This window comes from Protobothrops mucrosquamatus, unplaced genomic scaffold, assembly GCF_001527695.2.
Source record: "Protobothrops mucrosquamatus isolate PMUCROS unplaced genomic scaffold, P.Mucros_1.0 scaffold602, whole genome shotgun sequence".
In the NCBI taxonomy this organism is placed as follows: Eukaryota; Metazoa; Chordata; class Lepidosauria; order Squamata; family Viperidae; genus Protobothrops; species Protobothrops mucrosquamatus.
Window position 1 is genome coordinate 36,205 of NW_015386901.1, and position 25,009 is coordinate 61,213.

Consider the following 25,009-nt stretch of genomic DNA (forward strand, 5'->3'; position numbering starts at 1 on the left):
GTCAAAGCAACAGCTTTTACACCAACCTCCACCCCATCCTCCCTCCCTCCCTTCTTCCTACAGTAATATCCTCCACTTTTCTGCAGTGAGTTTCACCACATCCTCTTAAGATTTAAGTCATTGGGCAGCTTACAATGTCTCTGAATTTACAGTATGCTCCAGATAAAGTAACAGTCAGCTGCTCAGCAATTGATCCAAAGTGAAACAATGGATCAATTTTTATAGATCCTTCTAAGGTTTCAGATCCTTGGTTTGTGGAACAGAGGAATTAAGTGGGGGAAAAAGAAGAAGAAGAGGACAACCCAGATGAAGAGAGCCTGGGTTCAGGGAGCATGGTAGGTTCAGCACATATTTTTAAGAGCCGAGATCGACCAGATTTGAAGACATGGAGTTGAGGATGGAGTCTTGCAAACTGTGATGATGCAGAGGGTCCGCGCTGGGAACTGGAATGGCGCTAGGACCCTGAGGATGGCCCAAGCTATGGAGAGGTTGTAAGCCTGGGTTTGCATTGAGAAGTAAGGCAGGGCTGGAGGAGGAATGATCCGGGGTGCCGGAGGGCGTTTTCTCATCTTCGGAACTGCCCAAAACTGTCTTATTGCCGTTGAGGGAGGAGGAAAGCGGATTGTGGCCATTGGAACTGGAATTTTCATTGTTTTCCCTAAAAGGGAGGGGGATGGGAGAAAGAACAAGGAAGAGAGAAAACGTCAGATTGCAAAAGGACACAACATAACACCCCTCCCTCACGCGCATCCTTAATAAAAGTACAAGGTGCTGAAATAGTATGTTGTGTGTGTGGGGGGGGGGGAGGAGATACCATTTGCTCATGGACAGCATATTAGAGGCACAGAATATAAATCACCGGTCAGCCTGAAGCCAAGTATGGATCTTTTCTCCCTACCCCACCTGCATATAGCACTGAAATAGTCTATTTAAAAAAAAAAAAAAATCTTCCAAAGTGATCTATGGACAAGAATAATTTCATTTTGTAGAACATTTTTGTTTGCTTCAACTTAAATATGTGAGGTTGTTTTTTTTTAAAGAGGGAGCAGAAAGATGGGGGCTCCAATTGTCATGGCTGTCTCTATTGCAGGAGCCATGAAAAATATAATGTTTCAGGTACAAATTATTGCCACCTTTTTGTGGAGGCATATATCTTTAAATGCTTTATCCCAAATTAAGCCAATAGGATACAGTATGGGATATAGGCTAAATAGGAAAGGATGTAGGTTAAATTTCCCATAAACCACTTTGAGATTGGACCTAAGCATTCAAAAAATGCTAGGTAGAATTAGCAGTATGATGGAAATTGTAGAATTTACGTCAGCTGTAAATGATGGGAACTATAGTGGAGGGCTGGAGAAGCTAAGCTATACCATAGCTGGATTTATATACTGTGCCAAACCATTGTGTTAACCATAGTTTATTGAATAAACTACATTTACTGAGTTCACAGACTAACTAAACCATATGAAATATACTTTAACATCACAAATGTTAGATTCACACAGCCAGAACAAACAAATTACATTATTTATTGGTGCTAGGTGTAAACTAGGCTGGCAGTGGAATTATATTTCACTTTATACCATCATCATTCTAATTTTCCTTTGAAAAACATGCCATAAATAATAAGTTCACATACAATTCTAATCCATATAACATGGTTTATAAGCCATGGCTCATTTCACCCAACATACTAAGCCAAAGCCAAACAAAACTCAGTATGCCTTATTAGTGTGTGTGTGAACCAAGTCATCATTTGTTAGGTGTAACTATTTTTAAAGAATTATTATGAAACTAGCCTACCAAACCTAAATAATAAACAATCTCCTAAAAAGATTAATGTTGTTTTTATTTCAATAGACATAAGTCTAGATAGCAGCCAAGGCTCTGAATTTCTTTGAATTTAAGGTCTGTTTGGCACAGCACCCATAAGCTGCTTGCCTCTCATGCTGAAACTCTTGGGAAATTAAGCTAGCTTTATATATTACTGTCTAGATTTAAATCTTGTTCTTCAGCTTTGGCGGCCATGACAGTCAAGTGCTTTATTTGCATGATGGCTACCATGGACCCTGGTTTGTGGATCCCTTGTCCCCCCCCCCCGCCCCCATATCTGCCAGACAAGTGAATGCCTGACACTTTCCTCTCCAAGAGGGGGTCTTTGAGGACATATGGCTTCCACTGATAGACTTTGAGCCCCTCTCCCTTAACTTTCCCTCACACTCAATCCATCATGTATACCCATAGGTGAGGGGTAAAATAAAACACTCCCTATTACTTGACTACCAGGGGAAACTGGCAGAACTGTTATCCATTTACCTGGAAATAAAAAACAAAAAAAGGCTCGCCATCAGTGATCCTGACAAAAAGAGAAAAGGCCATTCTTTCACCAATCTACCAATGCATTTGCTACTGTTTTTCACTGGTTCATGTGGAGAAGCACATTCAGAAGTGGGCAGGCAGTCCAGTGGCCCAGGACAAAATGGCTGTGGTGGGCCATCACCAATTATCGGAAAGGAGGGGGCATTCCCCGCCACAGGACATAAACAGGAAATTAAATGCAGCAGGGAGATATGTAAACATGGCTTGGCCCAGCAAAAGGCACTACTTTTGAAATGGAAGGAGAAAAGATTGTCTTCATATGGGCTGACTACAGACAAGCTCATGAGTCCTAATTCTCACTAAAGTCCCCAGTAAAAATGAAGACACAGAACTAGGCCAAGATGGGTCTGGGATCCTGTGGACAGTGACCTGAAAATAAGTATAGGTAGTCCTCAACTTACAACAGTTTGTTTAGTGACCATTCAAAGTTACAATGGCACTGAAAAATGTGACTTATGACCTTTTTCATACTTATGACAATTGCAGCATCCTCATGGTCACATGATCAAAACTCAGATGCTTGATAATTGACTTGTTTTTATGATGGTTGCAATGTCCCAGGGTCATGTGATCACCTTTTGTAACCTTCTGATAAGTAAAGTCAATGGGGAAACCAGATTCACTTAACAACCATGTTATTAACAACTGCAGTGATTCACTTAACAACTGTGGCAAGATAGGTCATAAAATGGGACAAAACTCACTTTACAAGTGTCTCACTTAGCAACAGAAATTTTGGGCTCAGTTGTGGTCATAGGTTAAGGACTACCTGTACCACTGAGAATACAACTTACAACAGTTCATTTAGTGGCCATTCAAAGTTACAACAGCACTGAAAAAGTGACTTATGACCATTTTTCAGTTATGACTTTTGCAGCATCCCCATGATCATGTGATCAAAATTCAGATGTTTGGCAACTGGTTCATATTTGTGTCCTAAGGTCATGTGATCATCTTTTGCAACCTTCTGGCAAGCAAAGTCAACACGGAAATCAGATTCACTTAACAACCAGGTTACTAACTTATCAACTGCAGTGATTCACTTAATAACTGAGGCAAGGGAAGTCATAAAATGGGGCAAAACCCACTTAACAAAGATCTCACTTAACAACAGAAATTTTGGGCTCAGTTTTGGTGAAAGCCGAGGACTACCTGCATTTACTCTGGGAGTCGTAAATCATATTCACACCTCTACCAAAAGGATTGAAAATGAAAAAAAAAAGCAATGATAATCATCAAGTGATTCACACCCAATTTAAACAGAATGGTTCAGATTTCATTAGGTTGGCAGTCACTCCCAGACCTAGGGGCATTTGTATAAGACATTAATCTCTGAGAGCATAGTTCTAGGAGCCGGGCTCTAACGCTGCTGGGGAACATTAGGTAATTAAGATGCCGCGGAGTTAATTTGCCTTATTCAAAGACATGGAGCAGGCCGTATCAAGGAATAATTATAACCCTTTGTATTAGCCCAGTGTTTCTCAACCTTGACAATTTAAGGCATGTGGACTTCAACTCCCAGAATTCCACAGCCAGCATTGCTGGCTGTGGAATTCTGGGAGTTGAAGTCCACATGCCTTAAAATTGTCAAGGTTGAGAAACACTGTATTAGCCCCTCATAAGGTTAACTTTCACGGTTATTTTTGATCTCCACCACTCCCTAACGCCACTTAAATGGAAAGTGTTGTTTCCACGCTAATTTCCGGCATGGCATCCTTCGCGCATGCTCATTTCCAAGAATGAATGCCCGGTCCTGAAGCCGTGCTGGAAACGGACTCACGTCAACTTCCGCAATTCGTCCCTTCGCCCCTTTGAGTTCTTCCAAGCTTGCGGCGGCCTCTGAGAAAGCGGGTGACGCCGATGCTCGACGCGGAGTCTGAAGAAGTAGCTTTTTCAGGCGCTTAGGAAAGGCCTGAAGTGCAAATAAATGCCAAACTTGCTTTTCCTAGATACGTTTTCTTTGAAACAACCCCAAGACGCCGACCGTCTTCGGCATTAAGTTGGTAATGGACGGTGGCAATGTGGGAAATGCGATTTGCTGCCCATCTAGCTATTAATTTTGAAGACAAATGCGGAAGAACGGGGTCAAATGTTCGGAGGGAAGGAATAAAAATCGGGTTTGCAGAACTTGTGCCTGCAGCAGCTCTTCGGGCCCTCTTTGGGGACGTCTTGGGTCTTGTAAACAATTTTCGCCTGACCTAGGCAAAAGAAAACAACTTCTTTCTTTTACCAAGGCGGGCAAATCAAGGCGAGGAGGAAGATCAGGGAGGGAATGAGCCCTGATGCACCCCTGGAAGGGAAGTCGCCATCTCTTTGGCGATTGCTTCGGAGGACTTCCAAGTTTGCAGAGAGGCGCGCGCCAGGTAAAGTGGGGGGGGGGATTTCTTCTTAGATTTAGCTCCGCAATTATTTAAAAGCGCATTCCAAGGTATAGAGGCCCAGCGAGGTCCAGTTTTTGTATCCGAACATCAGGGGTTCCAAACCAAGCTACGGTACTATATCAAAAAGGAATATATTGTAGCGAAACAATCCAGTTCTAGGTCGCTTTGCTCAAAGAACCCTCCCACCGAATAGTGCCCTTTAACGCGAGTGTAGGCAGACCGCAGCCAAAGGTTGCGTTCCTCCAAGTGGCTCCCTTGTAGTTAGCCATGGTTTGCTGAATCAAATCCATTCGCTGGGTTCATCCCACACGTTAAATCACAAACACATCGGATTGTCTGGGTCCCAAAACGCGTTAGGCGGCTAAGATAGGATTGATTCGCTGGATTGGATCAGAGCGTGTCTGAATTTGGGCTAGAAGCTTTGTAGTTTTGTGGGACTCGAGTTTTAGATAGGCGAGAACTGCATGAAATAAACAGATTCCCTTTACTAGATCTGCTATACCTGCGATCGAGCAAATTCTCAGGACTAAAGCTTCCACCACCATAAAACACTTAATATTTCAGGTGGCACAAGCCTCTGAAAAAAGCAAAGCAGGATGTCTTTAGAACTGGAGGGGGAAAAAAATCAAAACAAAGTGGGAGGAAAGGAGGGATAAACACACAGCTACTGAAACTTTTCGGTTCAGCTGGAAATCATTAGTTCCAGCCAATAATGGGCAGCTCCCTAGAAAGCCTTCTGGTCCGAACTTAAAATCCGCTAGAAAAGACCACAGATTACTGATGAACTCCCTCTAGGAGAGGCTTCCTTCTTGGAAAATGTGCTTCAGATTTTGAAGGTAATTTCGGCAGCTGAGCTGACTGAGGCTGATTTTGAACAACAACAAAAAAGGAGATGGCAAAATTCAGCCCCTTGGAGGTCAACTGTATAGTGGTTGACCTCAAAGGCGGCTGACGGTGGTTCCTGGGTCTGCCCACCGTCCCGTGTACCTAAACGCTTTCCCCAAAGCACGAAGGCTCTGCCTCAGAGACTCAGAAGGGTATGTCTGGTTGAAAAGAACTAAAAAGTTCGAAATGGCTATTCCAGTTCTCCCTTAATTCTTTGTTAGCAATCCAAATTTTGAAAAATATCTTTTTATATATATATCTTTTTAAAGGCATGTGGGTTACTGACATTATGTGTATCTGAACATAACGCTTTCTAATTCGCTTTAAACCCCAAAGAATCCCTTTAAAAAAAAAAAAAAAAAAGAACAGGACTTATCGATATTCATAAAATTAATTGGATTCGAATCCAAGTCACTTACTGTATAAGGTGGCTAAGAAAGGGAGCCCGATCCAGTCTAATGCACAGTTTTAGGTCAGCGTGTTATATAGTTCATCATAACGAAAAGAAGAACCTCAAATTTGACTGCACTTAATATGAAGAAGAAAAAGCTGTGATTTACCATTTGATGCGGATCTTGTGGCATATTTACTCAAAAGTAAATGCCAATACTTTCAGGAGAGCTTGCTCTTAAGCGAACAATCGCTGAATGTAATGTAATGTAGTATTATTATATTCTGTGATAGTTATAAGGCTGTCCCAACAGACTTTCTTATTATTCCCATGCAACAGGGAGAACATTCTGATGAGCTCAGAAAGGCCGGGTACAATTCATCGGAGTTTTAGGAAGTGTTTCAAATAGGGCTGAAAAGTCTCAAATTCTTCGATTAAACAGAGGGGGAATTGCCTTTAAATGCGCCTTCCAATACCGTACCCCTATTTTCTATCCAAGACCCCAGGAAACCTCGGGTGCATATCTTCCTCCCCACTCCTGACCTCCAAAGATTGTGTTACCAAAGTTAATACTTACGTAACAAAAACGGGGCAAAGTGGGGGGTTAGGTGGTAAGGAAAATTATTCACATGACCAGAGAGGAAACATACCAACTATTTTTCATTTTAATTAAATCTAAAAGTAAAGGAATTTGCGTCCTAGTTTTTGCCCTAGTCTTTTTTTAAAAAAAAAATTCTTCGGAAGTTGCAGCCCCGGTGCCACATTTTGTGGTCTCCTGCCATGAGACCACAATATCCCTCTAATCTTAGCTATTGGCTAAGGCTGTCTTATGAACTATCCTGCAAGTAAGTTCTAGGTAGCAGTACCACTAGTACTACGAGAAATTTTATTAATTAATTATAGGACGCTTCCTATAATTATTTAGTCAGATGAAAGGAACCTCTCTGGTCCAGGAAAGGCAGCGGGGGGGGGGGCGGCTTTGGGTTGATGCCCGCGTCCCTCTCAAAAACAGACCACTTTGTGAAGGGACCACCCTGTTTTGAGGACTCGAGGCGGTGTATTGGCCCCTACTGGGAAAAGCACCATATGCGCTACCTTTTGGATAGCCAACCTGTGCGCCTGCATTACTGTCCTCCGGTTGGGGCTCATGGGAGTTAAAGATAATGTCTCACCAAGACCAAGTCAGCCCGGGCAACCCTCCTCCTCCACCCAGAAAATAAGCAGCCCAAGTCCATCTAGGGAAATGGCTGGCGTGAGTTTGAACCTAGTGCCTCGAATCCGATCCAGTCTAACTTCCTTTATGCCCACACTAACCCTACCCTATCGGTAGCCAGGGCCATCAACTAAAAGCAATGCCTTCTCTCCCCCCCCCCCCTATTTCCAGTTTTTGAGATCTCTAACTTCAAGTCTGTTTCTGCACCCACATAATCAAGGTGGCTAGGAAGGATTGCCCTGAAGAAGCCTCTGCTATCCTGGGTCGAGGGGGATAGGAATCCTCGCCTGAAAGCTCTGCTTCTGGTCAAGTCAAGTTGTTTATGCCCTGCATCCTGGAAGAGACATTGGGGTTGAAATCTGCAGAGGCTGGGGGGTGAACCAGTTTTGCTGCTTGCAAACAGAAACCTTTCCTGTCTGAACCCTGATAGCCACCTGCGATTCCTCCCCCATCACTAGGGTGGTCCATATTTGGCCACTCAGGGAAAGGCTTGGTCTGCATTCTTGTGTGTTTTTCTTCAAGAGTAAAATCCTTCCCAAGAAGCAGGCAAAGGCCCACAGACCTTTGACATCCTAACACATTTGGATGCAAAGCCCACCGGTTGTCATGAAAGTCGACCTGGTAGTTGCTTGTGTGTTTCAGCAACTGCATCTAAAGTTTTACAACCCTCTTTTCTAAAACTGTGCAGGATTGACAGGTGTTAAATGGTGGTTTCTAGTTAGGACTCTATTATTTTCTATCAGTGTCACTTTCCCAAGACTGTGCCTCTTTTCTGGGAATGTGGTGTTATCTGTTTGGATAAGTGACTCCCCCCTCCCCCATCTACTTTTACATATTTGTCCAGCTGTCCAACTCAGTACTGCAGCTCACCTTCTCAGGAGAAACCACCACCTAGATTTGTGCTCAGCAACTGCAGACTGCAGTACAGAGACTAGATCCAATCAATCAGGCAGATAATACATTTTTATTAGCCCCAGATGTTGGTGGGAGCTGGTACTGTGCTTTTGATTTTCGACCAATATTTGGCTCCTTAGAAAAGTATCTTTGCCTTTAGTTACTGGATAGGAGGGTGCCAAGAATGAAAGTAGCCAGGTCCCTGGCTACTTTTAGGTCAAATTCATTTCTTTTCCGGGGAGGTTATTGTACAAGAATTGACATTTCCCCTCTCTGGATGTGTGAAGGGCTTTCTTAATTGCACTGGGCCTCCTGAAAATCATAAGGCAACCCTCCAAACTCTTTATTATTTACTTGCATAAAGCACACGTTTGGCTGTGGAGTAGTTAATGTAGCCTGATGGTACTATGCAAAGTTTTCTCTTCCTGCCTGCACCTGGTTTTCTAAATCAATTTTTAAAATATTTTCAAATCAATTTCAGCCACAAAGGGAGGAGAGAGAAAGGGAGGGGAGAGGGAGAGACAGATTCAGAGTTTACCAAAACAGTAGTCCTCGGGGCAACCCCTAGAAAACAGCTGCAAGTACTACAAGATTGGAAGAAGTAGGGGCTTCTCCCCCAAAATGAGTTGGCACAACTCTGGAAACTTTCCTTACCCGACTTTCTGGCCCAGCTCTTACTCAGAAGTCTAACCGAGGTGAAATAAGTTATTTCTGAAACAGGCCGAAATGAACTTCAGAGCAATCTTTCTCATCAGGCCACACTTTCCAATAAGAGCATCCAGGGCTTGAGTAGGCAGGCTTTGAAACCTGCAGAATAGCAAGCTGTCTTGTCCCAAACTCTTCTGTTTGACCCTTTCGGAAGTTTGGAATAATTCAGACTTCTTTAATCCAACAGTTCCTTAATCCAATTATGAAGGTTGCTTGTTGGACTCTCGGTGCTATGTGAGTTTTTTTTCCCCTCTCTTAACTTTTCGGCCTAAAACTCTCCCTGTTCCGCAGTGTTTGTGGAGAGGGTTCTTCTTGCTGCTTTCAGGAGATGTGGCACCTTATGACATCTTGGGGTGCCTGGGGTGTCTTTTTCTCTTTCTAGCAGAATCTCAGAATCCCAAGCACTAGATCTTGGAAGAGAACAAATCTAGCGAACAAGCTTTGAACAAACGTTGAGGGACAATTTTGGACAAAATCATCTCCCAGAAGATAATTTAGGTCTGGGACCAGCTAGGTCAGGGGTAGGCAACCTCGGCTCTTTTATGACTCATGGACTTCAACTCCCAGAATTCCTGAGTCAGCATAGCCGAGGTTGCCTACCCCTGAGCTAGGTGCACACTGAAAGTAAACCGAAAGACTCAGAGGGCTAGCCAGCAGTGATTCTGGTTGCGGTATTAAAATCTTAAAAGCAATCGCCCGGGCCAGGGTTCCTGCCTGGTGGAAGATCCCAGGCCCCTGCTTTGGCATTGCTATATATTAGAAAGGCAAGTTCAGCAAAAAGGAAAATAAATAGAAAAAAAGAAAGGCACGCGGGAAGGGAGGAGAGAGAAATAGTTTTCCTATAATATCCGAATACTGTATGAAGGGCTTGTATTGTTTCTTAGAAATGAATAGAACTTGTTTGTGTTGATATTGTAGAACTTTGGGGACTCTTGACCCACTATCACTTGATCTAATGTCTGGAAGCTCCTTCCTATTGACACGCGGAAGCAAGTCTTAATGAAATGAAAGGAACTTGCATCCGGATAGATAAGCCGCAGTACTGAAACTCCTGGGATTTATTTTCAAGAAAATGTGTGCAGGCGGGTGTGTTTTTAAAGGATGGAGTTCGATAAAAAAAAAAAATAAAGTCCAGCGACCACTTATTCAAATATACACCTCACTTCCCCCACTAAACTGACACCTAAGAAAAACGCGAGGGAGTTTGCCACTGGAAAAAGCCAGTGGAAGATTTAGGAATGAACCCCCGGACGGACGCTATTCAATTCTGCTCACTACTCTGATTAAAATGTATAAGGGATGGCGGGAGGGCACGTCCCTTCTCCCCCCCTCCAAATCACAAATACCTCCTGAGAAAAATACAGTATTCCATTCAGAGCTGGAGATCTCTCTGCGTCATTTTAAAAGCAGCAGTGCATACACCGACAGTGAAGTACTATTTAGACGTATTAAAAACACGTATTTTTTTTTTGCTTATTGTATTGACAATTGGCTAAATAAGGGTTTTTCATACAAACCAGCGCTTGTGACATCTTGGTCGATGGCGATCCATTTGTTTCTCAGTTTATAGATTTGGGGGCATTGCTTTCTCCCTCTCACTAAACCCAACTGTCCTAATTAAAATGAAAATTGAAAAGCTACGTCCTTTATAGCTCCTTAGCGCAGCAGCGCAGGTTCATTGAGCTCTATGGGTTTTAATTCTGAGCTGGCGGAAGGAAAGGCAGCCTTAACTGGCACAAATTAGACTGTTTCTTGTCTTTTGGGATGTTAGGCTAGATTGAAAATTAGAGACACAGATAAAAAAGGAACAACGCCAGTTGGCTTCGCTTCAAGGAAGTTCTTTCTAATACTCCACTCCCGTTCATCGAAAACTTAACTTCCAGATCTACTAGACTACTTTTCCGAAGACGTGGCTTGGAATCCAAGTCGAATCGGGGATATTTATCTTGGCCACAGCCCGATTTTGCTCTCGAATAAATCAAACGGGTCCCTGCGGTAACCGATTCCCCTAGGCGTCCCCCCCCCTTCCCTAGACTAACTTTTCCAAAACTTTTTTTTAAAAAAAAGAAAGGAAAAAAAAATCAGTGCAGACAGAGAAGCCCCGGGTTCCCCTTTCTTTTGTACTTTTCCCAGGCTGCGGGCGCCTTCCTAAATCGCAGCCCCGAGCCCCTCACCCCGGGGGGGGGGTTTAATTCGGAAGGGAAGAAGGCTTACTCCCGGGCCAACGCAGCGCGCTTCGGTCCGGAACGAAGCATAAGCCTCGCACATCCCTTCCCGACCGTCCCCGAAGCAGAGCCCTTTCTCTGCAGAGAAGCGGAAGGGAGGACGGCTCTACTTACTCGTACCTTTCTTTGGCCTCCGCCGCCCGGTCCCGCTGCCTCCGGTTTTTGAACCAGTTGCTGACTTGGGTGGTGGTGAGCCCGGTGGCCTCGGCCAGTTCCCGCTTCTCCCTGGGGGACGGGTAAGGGTTATGGGCGTACCATTCCCGCAGGACGCTCCGGCTCTTCTCCTTGAAGCAATAGCTGGTCTCCTCGCCATCCCAGATGGAGCGGGGCAAGGGGAACTTGCGGCGGACCCGGTACTTGCCGACTGCCCCTAGGGGTCGCCCCCGCAGCTTCTCGGCCTCGATGTAGTGCGCCTTGAGCCACAGCTGCTGCAGCTTGGGGTGGTTGTGCGCCGAGAACTGGTGGCTCTCCAGGATCTTGTAGAGCTCGCGGAAGTTGCCTCGGTGGAAAGCCACCACGGCCTTGGCCTTCAGGACGCTCTCGTTCTTGTGAAGGTGCTCGCAGGCCGGCAGCGACCAGAGGAAGCGGCCCAGCCTCTCGATGTTGCCCCCTTGCTGGAGCACTTCGCACACGCAAGCCACTTGCTCCTGGGTGAAGCCAAAAGTGGGCAGCATGGACATGGTGGCGCGTCCGGGAAGGCCCTCCTGCCCTCGCCGCCGGCCCTCTTATCGCAGCTACCCTGGCCGAAAGGGGGCAGCCGTCCGGACCCGGCGCCCCGCAGGCACCGCCTGGGGGTGGGGGGGTGAGGGAAACGCCGAGGGGGAGGCGGTCGGGGGGGCGCGCGGGAGCCAGCGACGCTCGGCGCCAAGGGGGGGAAAAGGGGCTCCGCGAGGGAGCGGCCAACCACAGCCCGACTTCCGAACGAAAAAGCCCCGGGGCTAGGTCAGCGCGACTGCCCCCGTCCCGGCCGGGGCGCCCATGGAGCCGGAGAAGCTTCGCGCGCGAGGGAGGCTCCCACGCAGTGCCCGCGCCGACGCCCCACCTTTGGGCTCCGTGTTTGGTTTGTAAGTCCCCGAGTTCCGACCGTCAAACTTTGCGCCTCTATTGTGTGAGAGAGACGCGGCACTTGCAAGAGTGGAACTTTCACTCTCCCCACCCCCTGGCCGGGCTCGCCAGTTCCTCTCTCGCTCGCGCGCGCGCTCCCTCTCTCTCTTCCCCCCCTTTCTGCCATAGGATCGCTTACATGGAATCGAGTCCTTTGCAACCCCGCTTCCCCTTTCCTTCTTTTTCTCCTCCTCCTCCTCCTCCTTCTCTCCTCTCCTCTCTTCCCTTTCTCTTTTCCTTGCCGATTCTTCTCTTCTTTACCCCCCCCCGTCGTCCCCCCCTTTCTCCTTGCTCTTCTTTGCCTCTCTCCTTCCAAATGTTGTTCTAAACTGGCATGAAAAAGTGATTAGCCGCGCAGTGATTGGTCCAGTTATCTGACTCGGGGACTGCCAAGGAGAAGACAATAGTTTTAATCAAATTATTTGCCATGGTGACGCTGTCAATCAAAAGTAACCGGATCTGTTGTGAGGTGGCTCCCTGGCTCAGTTGACAGATTGCTGCGAGCCACTCAGAGGCGGACTCTCAGAGCTGGGCTGTTACTAAATGGTAGTCGGGGAGTGGGGGGAACGAAGGGTGTGGGGGAGGGGAAAGCAATATGCGTTGTGATTGACACTGCAAAACACAGAGGGAATGGGTTCCCCCGAGATCCAGCCTGGGCTGGTTGCAGACTGACAGCGGGGGCACTAGAACAACGGCAGTAACCCCCCCCTCCACCGGCAAGAACCCCCTCGTTTGAGGTCTTTTCACCATTTCAGAAATCCCAACTTGGGGTGGGGTGGGGGAATTGTAGGAAACTCAGGAGCAACTCAGAATTGCTGAAGATTTTGGTGGAAGCTCCGGTGGAAAAGGAAGAATTTCTTACTACCTATTCACTTATAAAAGGAATCTTTATAGTAGCCCCTTCACTTTTTCAAAAAGCGAAACCACAGTATTTTTCAAATAATCTACTTTCCCCTAGTTTACAGTTTAGGCTGCCTATTTCAAGACAATTTGGAGAGTCACTAAGTTGAATCTTACCATTTCAAGCTGCAACCTCTCCGCTTGCCAACCCCAGCTTTCTAAAATTATTTTGCTTTCAAACACAGTTGCAGCCCTGAACTGAAAAGGAACGGTGATATTAAATCATTGTTTGCCGAGAAACTGTACCCCCCACCCACTACACACACCATCCTTGAAAACTGCAGCGTGGTGGGTCTGTAAAAACAAGATGGGCTTTGTATCAGATGTGTATTTCATTTATTCGAATGCGCTGATTGATCTAAAGATAAGTAGTAAAAAAAATAATGTTTCCAAACAGTTAAGATTAGGGTTGCAATTTAAAGTAACCCTCAGACACAACTGCCCAGAAGTAAATCCACTGAATTCAGTGGCACTTTCTTTTAAGTAACCCTGCAAAAAAAACTATCAAGCCAAACATTAAAAACATAGGCGCCAGTCCTGCCTAAAACGAATTACTTGTGGGCCCTGGACAGTGGGAAAACGACTTTTGAAAGACAAATAGAAAACACAGTGGTTCGTTCTTGCTTCGTTAGAAACTTCTCTCAGCTTTTCTTGACGAAGAATACTTTTTCAATCTCTCTCGCTCTCGCTCTCCCTCCCCCTCCCCTCCGTTGTTTAAAAACCGCACACCTGGGCTGCAAGGGAGACAGCGCGAAGCAGCGCAGTCCACCTATTCAGCAGAGAATACCCACCTACACTAAGCCGCTATAACCGAGAGGTCGTTTCGTTGCGATAGAAATAGAGATGCCGGTGCGCTTTTTCTCTTCCTAGTTTTATTTTTCCACCTTCTACTTCTAAATAGAAAGTGGTGTGAAAGTGATAGGAGATCAAAAGAAAAGAAGCTGGCAGGCATCTGCAAATGGGTGTCAAAGGCAATTTGGAGGAACAAGCGGGTGAATTCAGTTCTGGTAGGATAATTGGGGATCTCAAGCTGCCGGCGTTCCCAGTCCCACTAAACCTTGTTACCACCAAAGCGTTTCCACTGGTCGCTTCGTGTCCCTTGTCCCCAGCCTTAAGTCCTGGAAAAAATACACAGTTCACAATTTGATCACCGGGACCGACCTTTCCTTTCTCAGAGAGTTTATTAGCCTAATTGACAGCTGGCGGGCGGTCGATCCAGAGTTTAGTTGCCGAAAATGTTCCCGGATTCCAAGCTGACTAACGGGTTGGTCCCTCAAATCCTACTCCCCGATCCTACCGCGCATAGCTGGTTATAATGAATGGAGTGGGGAAAAAAAAAAAGCATTCTGTCTATGCTCAGCAGAACTTTCGTTAAATACTAAGCCCCCAAATTCTGGGCTTGCTCACGCAAGATAACAGTCACGCTAAGCCCCGAGACTTAATTCCCGGGGAAACCGAGTCTTAGGGATAGCTTGTTGGTCTATTGCCTTTCTCAGCCATTGATGGGGGGGGGGGGGGCAAGGAAGAAAACCGAGGAGAAGCGCTGCCATCTGAGCGACGGAAGGCAGGAAGACGGTGCCGGCAGCTGCTTTCGTGGATCTCTGCGGATAGCCAGGCGGGAGCCCGGAGGTGCGCTAAAACCTCCAGAACTCGGACAACTGGGCGGGGGTGGAGAGATTGACAAGCTCAGCTATGCCCCGTGGTGCACTAATCACCTAGGGACCCCAAAACTCCGATGGAACCGGGGAAAACAGCCCGGGGCGCGGGGTCCAAGGGCCGCTCCAAAGTTTGTGTGCTAACGGAACGCTTTGATTCGAAGAGCAAAAAGCTTCGGTGACACCTCCGCTTTTGTCAAGAACGACCTTCTCGCTCCGAAGTCGAGATTCGGTATAAACTTTTTTTTTTGCTTAAGGAAAAAGTTTAGATCTTGTTGGAAATACTTTTTTTCTAGCACTCTGAAAAGTCGTGATTTGGAAAAAAAAATATATGGAAAACTCCTGGGTTCTCCCCTCCCCCCCGGGGCACGTCCTCCACTCCGGAGCCTTTGGGTTACTCTGAGAACTTCGCTGTTTGATGCGCCCTATCGACTTCTGGAGAGAGTTTTTAATGGAGCGGTTGTCTCCACTTTCCTTGCCGTAACCTGACTTTGGGACTCTGACTCTCCTGTCGTTTTATCAGGAAAGGGGTTTATCGATCCCAAGGGGTTATTACACCTCTAATCCACTGCTTTCAAATCGAAGGGTGGGCGCAGCAAACCAGACGCGAAGGAGTTAGGAGACGAAGCTTTTCCCGCCGACTGCATCTCGGCTGCGCCTCCAGACTGCACCGCGCAGAAGATGGAATTCAGTAAGATTTATCCCCCATTGTGTGAGGACCGTTTTGGGGCAGGAGGGAGAGAAAGAAAGTCTCTCTGTCCTAGGAAAGGTTTTATGTTGCCTGCATTTACCTAAATCGCGGGGTCCCACCAAGCTGGAAACGGCTCTTGCCATTGAAATCAGCGGAGCTCACTCTCCGAGGAGAGCTGCTGTTCAAGACCGAGTTGCAAGGTCCCGCTGAAATTAATTAGGCTGTGGAGTCCGATGATTCCCAAGTTACTAAGCTGCTTGTCTAGGAACAATAAAAGGCAGGCAAAGGAGACGCCAACAAACGGGAAGCTCTTTAGTTTGAAGGCGCCAAACCTCAACAAAACAAAACTACAGCTTGGGCGCTAAAGGTGTTGTGTTAGCTAGCAGAAAGGGCACTACGAACACTTAGGCTGAATTTGGTGGGACGGCGAGTTGCCATTATATTGCACTAGACATCAACGTCATTCTAACTAAGAGCTTTACGTTCCAATGTCACCCCTGAAATGAATATTTACGGTAGATGGCCACCGGCAAGCGCTCGCAACCCCATTTTCCACCCGTGGTTAAAGACAACACAAACTCGTGTCCTCTACGGGTTTGCAAGAACTGCGTAGTGAATGTAGGAACGAAGCCTTCCAAACACTTGGAAACACAGTATCCATCTCCATTCCCCTTAGACTGAAAGGCCACGGACTCAGAGACAAACTGCAGAGTGTCCTCGGAGTACAGAGCAGGTCTTTTTTAAACTGGAAAGGAGCAGAGATGTAGAACGGCGGTCTCTCTCTCTCTCTCTCTCTCTCTCTCTCTCTCTCTCTCTCTCTCTCTCTCTCTCTCTCTCTCTCTCTCTCTCTCCCTCCCTCCCTCCCTCTCTCCCCCTCCCTCCCTCTCTCCCTCTCCCTCTCCCTCTCTGTCTGTCTCTCTATCTCTTTCTGTCTCTGTCTCTCTCTGTCTCTTTCTCCCTCCCTCCCTCCCTCTCCCTCTCCCTCTCCCTCCCTCTCTCTCTCGTCTCTCTCTCGTCTCTCTCTCTCCCTCCCTCTCTCCCTCCCTCTCTCCCTCTGTCTCTCCCTCTGTCTCTCTCTCTCCTTCTGCTCTTAATGGTTTCTTGGACGCGACTTGAGTTCACTTGCTCCGAACCGAAAACCAGGGCAGCTGAGAAGGGGGGGGGGATCGTAATTGGGAAGGGGCGGGGGGGGGCTCATAAGAGAACAGCAGCTGTTCTCTCCTTAGCCGGAAGAGACGTCAGCCGCTCTCTTGGGGGCCGATTGAAGATACTCTCCTGCTTCTGCATCACCATGGGAAAAGCCCCCCCCTCCCCTCCCCTCCCCGGTGCTATGGGAAAAACGGCGTGGACTCCTTGATCCTCTCGAGTCCGGCAGAGATTTATTCGCCGCTTTTTAACTCGGGGGGGGGGGGGAACGTCGCATCAAATCCTGTACATCGGCTCGATTGCCGAACTCATTGATCGCGCGAAGCGTACCGACCCACCCATCACCCACCCCCGCCATTTGAGAAATGCAGAACATCTGGGGGGGGGACAGGAAAAAAAAATCAGAAGGCTTGGGGAAAAGAGCGTACGTCCCAAATCCCTGGGACCGATCCGTTTCTTTTGAATGTACAGATGGAGCCGGCGGCGTTGACTTCGCCTTCCGAAGAAGCAACGCAAGGCGGGATGCTCAACTGGACTAGGCTCAGTCAGAGGGGTGGTGGAGTGAAGTTTATCAACATTTTTCACGTTCACGTTTTTTCAATGCTGTTCGGCTACTCGAGCCAAAAATCCAATTATGGTCACCAGTCAATGTCCTGGCTCCTCTCCGGATTAGGACCTTTCCGTCAAGTTGCTCTCCCTAGCATTTCGGGGAGTGAATTTTCATCTGGAGGGGGAGGAATGAGAGGCTTCTTCTGGTCCAATGGCGATCCGCAGAAGGGACCCTCTGTCGAGGTCTGAGGCTTTGGGGTCTCCTTCCCATTAGTCCCAATGAAAAATAGACATTTCAGGGGAAAGCGCCGACAGCCACAAATACATGCACCCCAGGTAGCAAGTCTGCAGTTAAGTCTACCGCAGGGGTCCTCAACCTTGGCAACTTTAAGACGTGTGGACTTCAACTTCCAGAATTCCTCAGCCAGCTTTGCTGGCTGAGGAATTCTGGGAGTTGAAGTCCACACGTCTTAAAGTTGCCAAGATTGAGGACCCCTGGTCTACCGCACCTGAACTGTCAAATAGTGGTAAAGAGCCCTCTTTGCTTCCTCCTTGTGGTCGCCTGGAGTTTTGCAGCACCAATACTCCACTTTCTCTGCATTTGGACTCGATAAATACTTCATAGATATTCAAAAGTACTTATTTCTATAAGAAGAAAACCAAAAAGGAGGTTTGTGTGTGTGTGTGTGTGGGGGGGAGGAAGTAAAGCTTATTCACACGCCTTAGATTATTCTAGAGACTCCTGTATATTGAGCAGGAACTATTCAGAGTTTGGCGAATTGCAGCCAAAACCGAAATTCTAAAAATTGGCATTTGAATCTCTGGGCTTTTTACCTACACAATAACAATCAGTAAACTTTTTAATAAATTAAAGGGCAGTAAATCATCTGATGTCTACATTTGTTTCAAAGAATGTGTTTGCTTTTATTCCAGCTTTCCTTTAGGGAAATCAAGGTAGTGTTGGATAAACTTGCACGCTGTCTTCTCCATCAGAGACACTGCTTGGCTCCAGCAGTCTGCCTTATTTTCACTTAAAGTCAGTCCAGAGTGCTCTCTGCTGAACCAGGCTGTTCGCCGGATTGGGTCTACCGACATCCCTGCTAGCAGTTTGGGGATTGTAAATTACTAACAGGATTCCAGGCTGGATGTAACTAAAACATCTCTACATTGTTTTTGTTCTTGATCTTGTGCCGATTTGCTTTTGGAAGAATAAAACGGATATTTTTGTCTCTTAAATGAAAGACCGTCAGGATAACCTCTAATCATCAAAACTCTTCTTTTGAGAACCGCAATTCCATGTTATCCTTTAAAGCCACTTACGTTGGTAGCTTCTTCTTCAGATCCATATGGCTAATAGTTACAACTCTTAGATGTGTGATAGCGTTTCCATGCTTGTAGACCTAGCCTTATTAGCAGCCCTAGAACAGCCATTGGAGGAAAGGGCGGAATGCTTACTCAGTCCTGAAGTTTCAATGGAGTACTTTGGGACCTTCAGCATCCTTGAGCACACCTACCTCATAGGGTGATTGAGAAGATAAAATGACGAGGAATGTGCGTGGGAACTCTTCTGAAAATCTTGGGCTGAAGGGCAGCATGAGAGAGAGAGAGAGAGAGAGAGAGAGAGAGAGAGAGAGAGAGAGAGAGAGAGAGAGAGAGAGAGAGTAATCCACCAAAATGTTTAAGCTGGTCAGGGAAGAATTTTCAAAAATTAGTCTAGCAGAATCCTTGAGGGTCTTGTTTTTGTGCATTGAAGTTTTAGGCATTGAAGGCATCTTTTGTTCTGGATCCTGCTAAATTTCAACACCTAAAACAGTTTTATAGCAAGGGTTAAAGTAATGTACTCAGTAGCAAAGATGTTGACCGTGAAGATTATTAGCAGGGCTGATGATGTAAGTTCTAGGACTACACAGACCCTGTTCTAGGCATAGTGGAGGAGTGATTTTTGTTATCGAAATTGAACAGTTATTTTTCAATAGCCAACATAACTGGTTGCAGTATAATTCTTCTAGTGCAATGTCTCTTACAGATCAGTAATATTGGCACAAAACCCCTGCAATTCCAAGCAGCTTTCAAGGATTGCCAATCTTCAACAAAACCCCCAAAACAAGCATTTTTAAAAAAATATAAGAAAAATAATGAAGGAAAGGAATCCAAGCCAGACAGCCCATACCCCTTTTTCAAATAAAGAAGGGAAGCAGTTTCACAACTAATAAAGGAGAATATTTGCAGCTCAGGGTTGACAAGAGGGGTCCTTGGTGCTCTCTGAGCTTGCTTGTTTTCTTTCTAGCACTGATGACGTTACCTAGTTCGGGTAATGAAACGTCTGCAAGAAAACAAGCAAGCTCAGAGTGCACCAAGGAGCCCTCAGTTTCACAACTATTTTTCACTTTGAAGCAGTATTCAAATGTAATGGCGGTAATGGTGGTGGTGGGGAACTGTTTCCGTTCATGAAACGCCTTGATCTGATTTGATCTTCTGGAGTTCCAGCTGAGAGAGATTCCCTTGACGGCTAAATACCCAATGCCACCTTGGGTGAGACGGGGACGGGAGAGGTTGTGCAAGAAGAATCCTACCCAGTTTTACATGCCTCTTTTAAAGAGAACCTGAGAGCTGCGCGGGAGGAGATTTTCAGATAATGTTGTGACTAACTCAATTATGTTAAAAATTTGGCCTGAAAGAAACAGTATGCTAGGTAGCATGATGATGGAGCGGGGATTTGAAACGGGGGGGGGGCGGGCCCCAGAGGCAGGAAGGGTTGGGGCCCCGGAGAAGTTGGCTCCCGCTCCCTCTCCTCTTCCTTCAGTGTGTTTGTGCGGACTCTTGTGTATGGCTATTTAATGGGTAGACTGAGTCCTGCTGCCTGCCTGGATGTGGCTGACCACTTTAGAACTGGGGCAAGTTGGACAGATTGCAATACTAGGTACTCTTCGCTGGGACCAGTTCTACTCAGTTTTGCACCTCTGGAAGGGTTCCCCACCTTTCAATAATCCCCAGGGAACGAAGTCTTCCATATTTAGCCATAGAATGAAGAGGGTATGTGATGAGTAGCTTTGAGGTTGTGATCCTATACAATCGATTTGGCTTGAGCACAAGTCGCAGGAGAGGATAAACTATGGTGTGTTTTTCCGAAGTGGAGCCAGATCCAGCAGAAAGGTGACACAAATCTTCCTTTGATTCCAAGGGAGAGTTATGGACATGCACGCCAAGGAGCTTCATTTGCATTGCTGCAGTCATGCTGTGGCCGTGGTCACACAATGGTGTCCTCATCTCAACTGCAGGCTTCGGTTGGTCATCAAGAAGTTATTGGCTTGGTTGTGAAATCAGGTGACTTGTAGTGTGATCAGAGGAGTGTTTGGGCTCACCTTTCCCTAGTCAATTTCTCTAGCAAGGAAGCCACGAAGATCACTGCTCAATCATTTCTCCCCACACCACAGGAAGGGACCAGGATGACCAGCATCCACCTCCTCAAGCTGAGTTATTTCATTCCACCGAGGAAAATTTGCCTCTCTCTCCATCCTGCCACCATGTCCTTCTTGCATGTTGCTTTATTGTACCACCTTCAAACTCTGGAGATGCTCACCAGAGAAGCAGCAGCAGACAACTCAGCCCAAAGAAGTCGCAGTCTTCCTCAATGATAAATTATTCTGAAGAAGGTGGTAGCAAAGCCCAGAGAAAATACTTAGTCGGTTTGCTGGTAATGGGAGGCTCAATTCATCTCACCATTCAGGGCATCCCTGGCCGAGAGCCAGAACAGAGGTAACAGAGGCTGGATAGGGATTTGCAAGGGGAGCAGTGCATTTTATGCTGGCCTTCTTTGGCGCCATCGGGGACGAATATCCTAGTGATTGCTGAGAATACAGCTGTTTGCTTTAATGCCCTTTGTTTATTAATCTCCTATGGGCAGGGCTGGATTCTGGGAGTTGAGGTCCACAAGTCATAAAAGGGCCATCGTTCCCCACCCCTGCAATATTTCATTGGTTTTATCTGGGAGTATTATACCCAGGGCAGTGGGGATGACTTCCAGGTAACACCATTGAGGGTCTATCATTCCCCCAGTAAAAAAAAAAAAATCAATGGGACATCTCCAACTTTCCATTCGTCTGGAGCATTGCTGGAAGTGCCCTTGTTACCCTTTCCCCACTAAATTCAAGTGGGCTAGAAATTCAGCCCTCACAAGGAATTAAGTTCCCTTGGGTACATTCTCCAATGAAATGAGCACTTGTCTTGAAGGGAGCCCATGAGTTTGCTTCTGAGCAAATATCAGAGGTGGTTTGAGAGTCTCCTTAGGATCTCAGTCCGAGGCTGCACTCCCCGCTCACAGTATGTGCCTTGACTTGACACTACAGTATATATATTGAATCCGCGAGAAAGCTTCAACGCAGCAGATGTTTTTTTCCGGGATGGAGCGCGAAGCCGCCTTAAAGGTCTGAAGCGGAACCAGAGAGGTTAAGATCTAATTCGGGCGTTTTAAGAATTTGACCGCGGGAGGTGCAAGCGCTGCCCGGGACTTAATCCGGACAAGCGGGTGTCGGAATTGAAGGTAAGGTGAGAAAACCAGCCAAATCAAATGGTGGGCTCAGCCAGCGAGCAGAAAATGCCCTTCCTCCTTTCCGGAGCAGGCGCAGGTGAGGATTCCTGTCCTCGTTTGGGCTCGTAGCCGCCCCGGTAGTCTCCAGTTTTAATGGGGAGCCCTTGATTGCCTTGCCCTTGAAAACCTATCTTGGAACGGACCAAGGGGCGATGGTCCAGGTCCTACTGATCTCGGCTGCCTTCGCTTCCAGGAGGGCAAGCAGATGGAAAGAAAAGCCGAGTCGAGGCCTAGGGAGAGGAAAACGAGGGCCAGACAGAGGCGTCTCATAAGATCGATTAAAGCCCGGTCCATCCTCTCCCACTGAGAGCGAATGAATGCCACAGATGTCGAGAGAAGAGGGCGCGGGAAACTTTCGCTTATCCAGCGTCCAGGTCTAAACCTAAAGCGGACAGGGCAGCGGGGCTTCAAAAGGAGCTTAACGCTTACAGTTCTGGTCCACCGGCACGTGCTCACCCGGTTTCCCCGGGAGTGATGGGTGGGTAGCTCTTTTGCGGCTGTTATCAAAAACTGCAGATGCGGATTCGCTGCTAGTATCTGTTACATTCCTGGAGGCAACGGTTGATATTCCTAGACATTAACTAGCTCCCAAGAAATCCAATATGCAATTAGATCAGTTTTGGCCCAGGTCTCCTGGGTTCCCTCTTTAGATGGACCCAGATGGGACTCTTGAAATCGGTGTGTGTGTGTGTGTGTGTGTGTGTGTGTGTGTGTGTGTGTGTGTGTGTGACTGGAATTATGAGCAGCCAAGAGCAAGAGGCAGAATCGCTGCCTCTGTGCCAATGTTGCCCATGTTGCTGGGAGGAACTCCAGACTTCGACTTCGGGCACCAGTTCCGCTTTCTTCCGATCCAGATGTTTCTAGCCAGCCGGAACTCCATTCATTTCGGACCAAGCCCTGAGTGACCGTTAGCCATTCGGGTTTACCCCCAGGTAAACAGAGATCAATTGGATACATGTTATCCCGTAAACTGGGTTAGGTTTCCCGCTTATACCACTGGTCTCCCCCTGCTCAATGCTCTATGGCTGGCGGGACTACATCTCCCATTTCTTATCACCTGATGGGAACAGCGGTCATCGGGACAGCACTTGGTAGGGGAAGGCGGTCATTGATTCCCCCCCCCAGAAAGAATTCTGTTCCTGGTACTTAATTCATGAAATATAGAGATCCATTGATCTCTTACATTGCATAACAATAATAGGAGCCTGAGTAAGCGCCACCACTTGCTTTCCAGTTCATCTAGGGCAGGGGTAGGCAACCTCGGCTCTTTTATGACACATGGACTTCAACTCCCAGAATTCCTGAGTCAGCTATGCTGACTCAGGAATTCTGGGAGTTGAAGTCCATGTGTCATAAAAGAGCCGAGGTTGCCTACCCCTGATCTAGGGCAAGAGGGTTGAACTCTGGAGCTAAGCGCCGTCAAACGAGGATGTGGTCAAGTCAAGATAGAGGCCGATCACGGTGGGGTTGAACTATCCAAAAACGCGACCAGAAGTTGCGTTGATCGCACCGTCGTGGTCCCTATCTCGACTTTTTTTTGCCATTTACCGCAGGCGCTCCAATTGTGTATAATTGGAGCGCCTGCGATGTTGCTTTGCACTCTCACTTGAGAAGCGCCAATAAAAGCGGTCGGCACGGGACGGGAGGCGGATAGCGGAAGGAACAGTACCCGAGAAAGAGGGAAAGCGCGGGGAGAAAGTTGCTGCCAGGAGCTGATAGCCCGCAAATCAGGGACCCTCCGTTGCAGATTCCTGGATTCCTGGCCTTCCTGGTCAAATGACAAGAGGCAGCTTTCTGTTTTTTTGATGGAACCGCTTCTTGTTTTTTTTTTAAGCGCAGGGATTCTATATGGCTTTTCCATTAGGAAGAATCTCCCTTCATTTTAACCTCAACACCCCCCCCTCCAAACAATCTGACCAGTCTGAGAGAGAGTGACTGCCCAAAGTCATGCAGTAAGGCTGGACTTGAACTCTGGCCTCTGGGTTCTCCGTCCCCCTTTGCCCCACTGCCGCTCCCCGCTCTCCTTTCCCCCGGAGAAGCGGAACCGGCACAGCCAGGCGGTCTCTCAAACCGGCTCACACCTTGGTAAAACGAAGCCCGATGCCCTCGTTTATCTTCCAGTTTTAGAGGTTTTTACGTGGGGAGTCTTACCCACAGAAACGAGTTTGTTGGGATTCCAGCACAGCCAACCTATCTGCTGTTTCGTTAAACGTTTTGATGGGGGGAAGAGTCCGAATTTGGCTGAGTTGCTGTTGGATCACTTCAACTTTGAAAAATAAATAAATAAATCCCAGTGACTTTCTTGTTAAAAGCAAGGGGCGACTTCGCGCACGTGCCAAACTAAGGTTTCCTTAATCGCGTGAATAATTGAATTCTAAATATGCTAAAGTAAGCTACAATGCATATCCATCTTTTCTCCACGTTTCTTCTCCTCCTTCCGTCCTTCTTTGTGTCCGATTGCTTGCAAACTTTTTTTTTTAACTTCGAAAGAAATGGAGGGGGGGGATATGTACAGTTTGTAAGGGAATATTACTTCTGTCACTTATCTAGCTAGAAGTAAGTCTGGCTAAAGTCATGGCATTGATTTCTCTGAGTAGGTTTTTTTGCCTGGTAAACAGATCTTGGTTCCCAGCCCAATACATTTCTCCGAAACCAAAAGAGCTGCACCTTAATCAGTCGTTTCAGCACATTTTAACGGAAAGGCAGCTATAAATGTAAATAGATACGGTAAGTAACTAAGTCCATCTGTCAGGTAAGACGCTCACGCAGGGGTGCGCACCTACCTACAGTCTCTCCAGTTTGGAAAAAAAAAAAAAAAGAGCTCCTGCCAAGCGCAAAATATAACAATCCATAACTGTTACAGGTTTACTTGAATGTAAATCTCACGGACAAAGCCCAAAATTGGTTTTGTGAGTCTTTAGGGGACAGTCGGTCTGTCCCTGAACTAGAGCTGCAAAAATACTGCCGGCCGCTAGGTTTGTTTTTTTTTTTAAAAAAAAAAAATTGGGGCAGGAATTTTACAGCCAAGATTGCGCGTCTTTCTTGTCTTTGAACGGTTAAGCAACTAAAACGCGTTGTTTGTAAAGCTCGGTTTCACAGCGTCTTAAATTACATCAACAAACAAACGCATTTAAAAAACAAAAAAAACAAAAAACAAAACACACCCCAATCAACCCCCACTTCTCCTTCCCACCCACATATCAACCACTTAATACGTTTCTCCGCACTTTTATTTCCGAGCGGCTTTGGCGCAAGGTTGCAAGCCGTAAAGAAAGCCGTTCCCCCCCCCCCCCCCCC

The 25,009-nt window shown here is 46.8% G+C and overlaps 1 protein-coding gene across 1 annotated transcript; it reads right to left on the reverse strand.

Moving 5' to 3' along the window:
- Positions 1 to 250: 250 nt before the first annotated feature.
- On the reverse strand, positions 251 to 11,759 carry SIX2 (SIX homeobox 2). The gene is made up of 2 exons (XM_015817532.1): positions 11,200 to 11,759; positions 251 to 658 (listed from the first exon to the last, which is right to left on the reverse strand). The coding sequence occupies exons 1-2, from the start codon at positions 11,757 to 11,759 to the stop codon at positions 355 to 357; spliced, it is 864 nt and encodes a 287-aa protein (XP_015673018.1). The 3' UTR covers positions 251 to 354.
- Positions 11,760 to 25,009: the final 13,250 nt, after the last annotated feature.